Below are 4,385 nucleotides of genomic sequence, written 5' to 3' on the forward strand. Positions count from 1 at the left end.
GAGAGGCAAGCCAAGAAAGTGTTTTTGAAGGAATGGGGAGCAGGTACCTTGGAAGGGGCCAGGAGAAGAGGCAGATACTGTGGGACAAAGGAGGAGCCTTTAGGGGGCAAGAGGGTGGGCGGGCATTGTGGGCAGGGCCACAGACTGTCAAGGGATTGGTAGAAGCCAAGGCTATAGCACAGACAAAAGGCTTCACTTCACAATCTCTCATGAACAGTCCTGCCTGGCCCTGGTAAGACACTCTGAGCTCAGAGCCCCTATGCACCCCTCCAGGGCCCACGCCTTTGGCAAAACAAGAGGGTAAACCCTGCAGCTGAGGCCACTCACAGTCTTTGGGCTTTGCAGTCCCCTCCAGCTCCCCCAAGCCTGAGCCGGAGGGCTGTGATGGCTGGTATTTCCTCCCTCCATGTGGGATGTCTGGAAAGGGTATGCTTGCTTGGCAATGCTCGCACACTCAGGAATGCCAGTCTTGGCCTCCTCCGGGATTCCAGCACCTTTCAGAACTCCTGGATCAGCCAGGGGTTTGCTGTTACAGCACAAAAAAAAAAAAAAAAAAAAAAAAAAAAAAAAAAAAAAAAAAAAAAAAAAGGTGCCTTCAAAGCAAGGCTTTCTGGTAGAAATGGCAGAGAACAGGAAGCTCCCGTTATTCCACGGGGCCTCCTGGGACCCCCATCCCTGAGCTCAGTAACAGCATTGGAAGCTCCAGGACCCTCCCACCCCTGAGGCCCAGCCAGGGCTTGAGGCAGACATCATCAATCAATTGAGGAGCTTCCATTTCCCCCACCAAGCCAGGCTCCCTAAAATAAGGAGTTGGCAGGGAGTCTCCTTAGGTCAGGTTAGGTTGGGGGAGATGGAGAGAAGAACCCTCAGAAGCAGCCTGGACAGAAAGCAGAGGCTGCAATCAGGCCTTACAGCTGCTAGCAGCTGTGTGACTGTGGAGAGGGGACACTGCTCTCTCTTGGCCCAGCATGCCTGCTTTGAATTGGTTGGAACCGGATGTCCCCAGTGGTGCCTTCCAGTCCCTAGTGACTAGGTTAACCTAAGTTACCCTAGTTGGGCATATTTAACTAGACATCATATATTATATATGACATCATTTTTTTCTGGGAACTAGCCAGGGGATAGAAGAACACCTAAGGTGGACAGCCAGCCAGTGTCTCTGCCCACCGTGAGGCGACCCCTGAAGCTCTTACATCAGAGCCCAGGAGCTGAGGCACACTGAGGCTGTGAGGGGAACCTGTGAGCCCCAGGAGGCCCCAGAAGGCATAGGACAAGACAGGGGAGGCAGCTGCAAGTGCTCTCACCAGACCACACCTCACCCTTCTCGTACCATGCCCAAGCCCACCCCTGGGCATCTGGCACTGCCATGAACAAGAGTCGTCTAACAGGTGGGGCTCCAGGACTCGTTCCTTTCTTCAGGGAAGGTGTCACCAAGTGCTACTGTACATAGGTTCTACGCTGGGGTTTGGGGGGGAAGATGACATGGCCTCAGCATCACCAAGGTCATCATGGTCGTCAAGGCTACACTGGCTGTGATCCAGACTAGGCCCTAGGCTAGAGCCGTGTGGGCAAGGAGCCCTGTAATGTCACGTCAGCCACAGCCAGGGTTGTTGCAGCCACACACTTCCATGAGTCTGTGGGCAAGATCGTTTCTTTGTTCTATATATATATAAATATATATATAATTATATATGTAAATATATAGTAAATTTATATATAGTAAATAATATATATGATTGTATGTAAATATAAATATGTGTAAATATATAATTATATATATAAATATATACTATTATATATTATAAATGTTTATACATATACACACATATATGCATACATGTATATACACACACACACGAATGAATGAATGAATGAATGAATGTCCAGGTCCTGTGTAGTCACATTTGGGGATCTGGAACTAGGAAGCCACTTATCAGCTGTCAACCTTGGGATTCAGACTGCAGTTCTGACTCAGACCAGCTGTGTTCAGAGAACAAGCCAAGATCCTTCCTCCTGAGGCTTTCCTCCAGCCATAAAGAAGATGAGGAGTCAGCATGGCTTGGTGTCCAGGGTCCTCGGCCATTCTGTCCTTCCCAGCGCTGTGTAAGAGGACCCCTGAATTTTCCCTCCTCCTTGCTAAGGGCAGCCAGAGACCAGGGCTTAAGAATGTCTTCCGTAAGATGTCTGCATATGAATGCACTGTTCAGAGCTTAGGGTACCGTTGGCAAAGCTGGAGGTATAGTGACCTCTGAGACCCAGGGAAGGTAGCCGCTGGACAAGGCCCTGGAAAAGTTGTGGGTGAGCGTAAGGCCCTGGGAGGATTCCTCCCATGGGGAGCCTATGGCTGTACTGCTTGCCTTTGAGCAGAACTAGGCACCATCAACTTGTGCGGTCGAGTACAGTCGGGTAGCATCTGGAGCCTGTTGGAACCCAACGGCTGCAGACTTGGCAGCTCTTGACCGACCCTCTGCCAGGAGGACGGCCTCACTCAAAGACTCCTTCAGCTCTTGGCCCGGAGAACTTTGTTGCCTTCAAGCACAAAAGCTGCCGTTGACTTCTGCCCTGCTGTCTGAGGACAGAAGCCTTACAGCTGCTGTGCGCAGCACAGGCTTCGAAGTTGAGGCACCAACCAGCTGCCAACTGCCGAGAGGTAAGGCAGGTCTCCCGCACACCCGTGATGCCAGTGTGGCAGTTGTGTGAGGCCAAGGAGATGCCGGTATGGTGGTATGGTGTGGAAATCTTATCTGTCAGGAAGGCTGAGACATGGGTCAGATCGGACTGGTTTCCCAGCTCTGAAGGACTGGTCCTTGGGGTGAGAGTCTCTTGCAGGATGCTTTGGAGCAGCACCAGGGATATGATTCGGGGAGAAAAGTGCTTGCATGCAAGCACTAGGACCTGAGTTCAGACCCTAGCTTTCCTGCAAACACTGTGGTGCACTGGTGCATGCTGGCAACTGCGGCGCTGGGGATGGAGACGGGTGGATCCCCAGAGCCAAATCATGCAATGATGTCCCCCTTCAGATTTCAGTTCATGCCAGGCCTGATGTCACCACTCACTTGAATCCAGCACTTGGAAGGGGGGGGGTGCAGGAGGATCAGGGTTTGAGGCCAGCCTAGTCTATGTAAGAGCCTTGTCTCTAAATAAATAAATAGATAAATAAATAAATAAAACGTCTCAGAGGCTGGAGAGATGAGAGGTTCCGTGCTCTTACCCACTGAGCCATCTCACCAACCCATTTTTTTTTTTAAATACACCTTTAATCCCAGCACTCAGAAAGCAGAGGTTCAAAGCCAGCCTGGTCTACACAGTGAGTAGGATCCCAGGACAGCCAGCAAGGGCCATGTAGAGAGACCCTGTCTCAAGAATAGATAGATAGATAGATAGATAGATAGATAGATAGATAGATAGATAGATAGATAGATGATAGGTAGGTAGATAGATATATAGAAGATAGATAGATAGATAGATAGATAGATAGATAGATAGATAGATAGATAGATTCTAATTAACAACAACAAATCTAAATCAAACCTTTTTAATCCTTGAGCAAAGGACAGGGACATAGAAATGAGTCTCCTTGGGGACACAGAGGACAAGATCCTCTTTACCAAAGGAAAACCATGGGTCGCCCTTTAAATGTGGCTAGTGTGGGAACAGTGGTTAAGAGCACTGACTCCTCTTCCAGAGGACCCAGGTTCAATTCCTAGCACCCACATGATGGCTCACAATCTTCTTTAACTCCGGGGCTTCTGGCCTCTGTGTGCAGCCAGGTATACACACACACACACACACACACACACACACACGCAGAACACATACATGGGGGCAAAACACAGAAGTCGTTTTGTAAGCGGCTGGGTTTAGAGTTTCACAAATAACATTTATTGGCTGCATTCACAACAGACTCATGCGGACATTCGTACCAGCCCCCCTTCAACTAGCAGTCATGTGACAGTCCCTAGCTCAGATTGGACCTTGGGTGCAGATCTTATCTCGTGTGGAAGCAGCAAGTGTCGCAGATCCTCCTAAGCTGAGGGCGTGCCTTGAGGACCATGATGGGGACTGACATTCTTGCGGAGGATCTTGACAGTAGCTGAAGACTTCAGTCCCAGAACAAATGACTAGAAAACCAAGAGGAAGGCAGGCTCTGAGAGCTGTCCCCAGGGCTGAACCCTCACTGTCCCCCCAGGCTGAGCCTTGCCTGTCCCTGACATGGGCTTGCTAGGAGCCTCCACAGCAAGGAGAGTGTGAGTGCCCCCTCAGTCGCTGGGTCTCCCACTACACCCAGAAACTGGGGAAGCGGACTGGGGTCAGGGCTGCATCCGTGATTCCCAGCTGAGACCCAGTGAGCCTCTGACGGTCAGTACTCAGTCTCGGGGGGGGGG

General features: G+C 50.4%; 1 protein-coding gene across 3 annotated transcripts in view; it reads right to left on the reverse strand.

The window, feature by feature from the left end:
- Positions 1-3,836: 3,836 nt before the first annotated feature.
- The window catches only part of C8H16orf95 (chromosome 8 C16orf95 homolog), an 11,128-nt gene continuing 10,579 nt past the window's right edge, over positions 3,837-4,385 (reverse strand). For 2 of the 3 annotated variants that reach the window (XM_021170126.1, XM_021170127.1), the window contains one exon: positions 3,838-4,121. In XM_021170126.1, the coding sequence (XP_021025785.1) occupies positions 4,103-4,121 (19 nt within the window). In that variant the 3' untranslated portion in view covers positions 3,838-4,102. Of the gene's footprint in view, positions 4,122-4,385 lie in introns of all 3 variants that reach the window. The other variant, XM_021170125.1, reaches the window with a different exon arrangement.

Source organism: Mus caroli, chromosome 8, assembly GCF_900094665.2.
Source record: "Mus caroli chromosome 8, CAROLI_EIJ_v1.1, whole genome shotgun sequence".
Taxonomy (NCBI): Eukaryota; Metazoa; Chordata; class Mammalia; order Rodentia; family Muridae; genus Mus; species Mus caroli.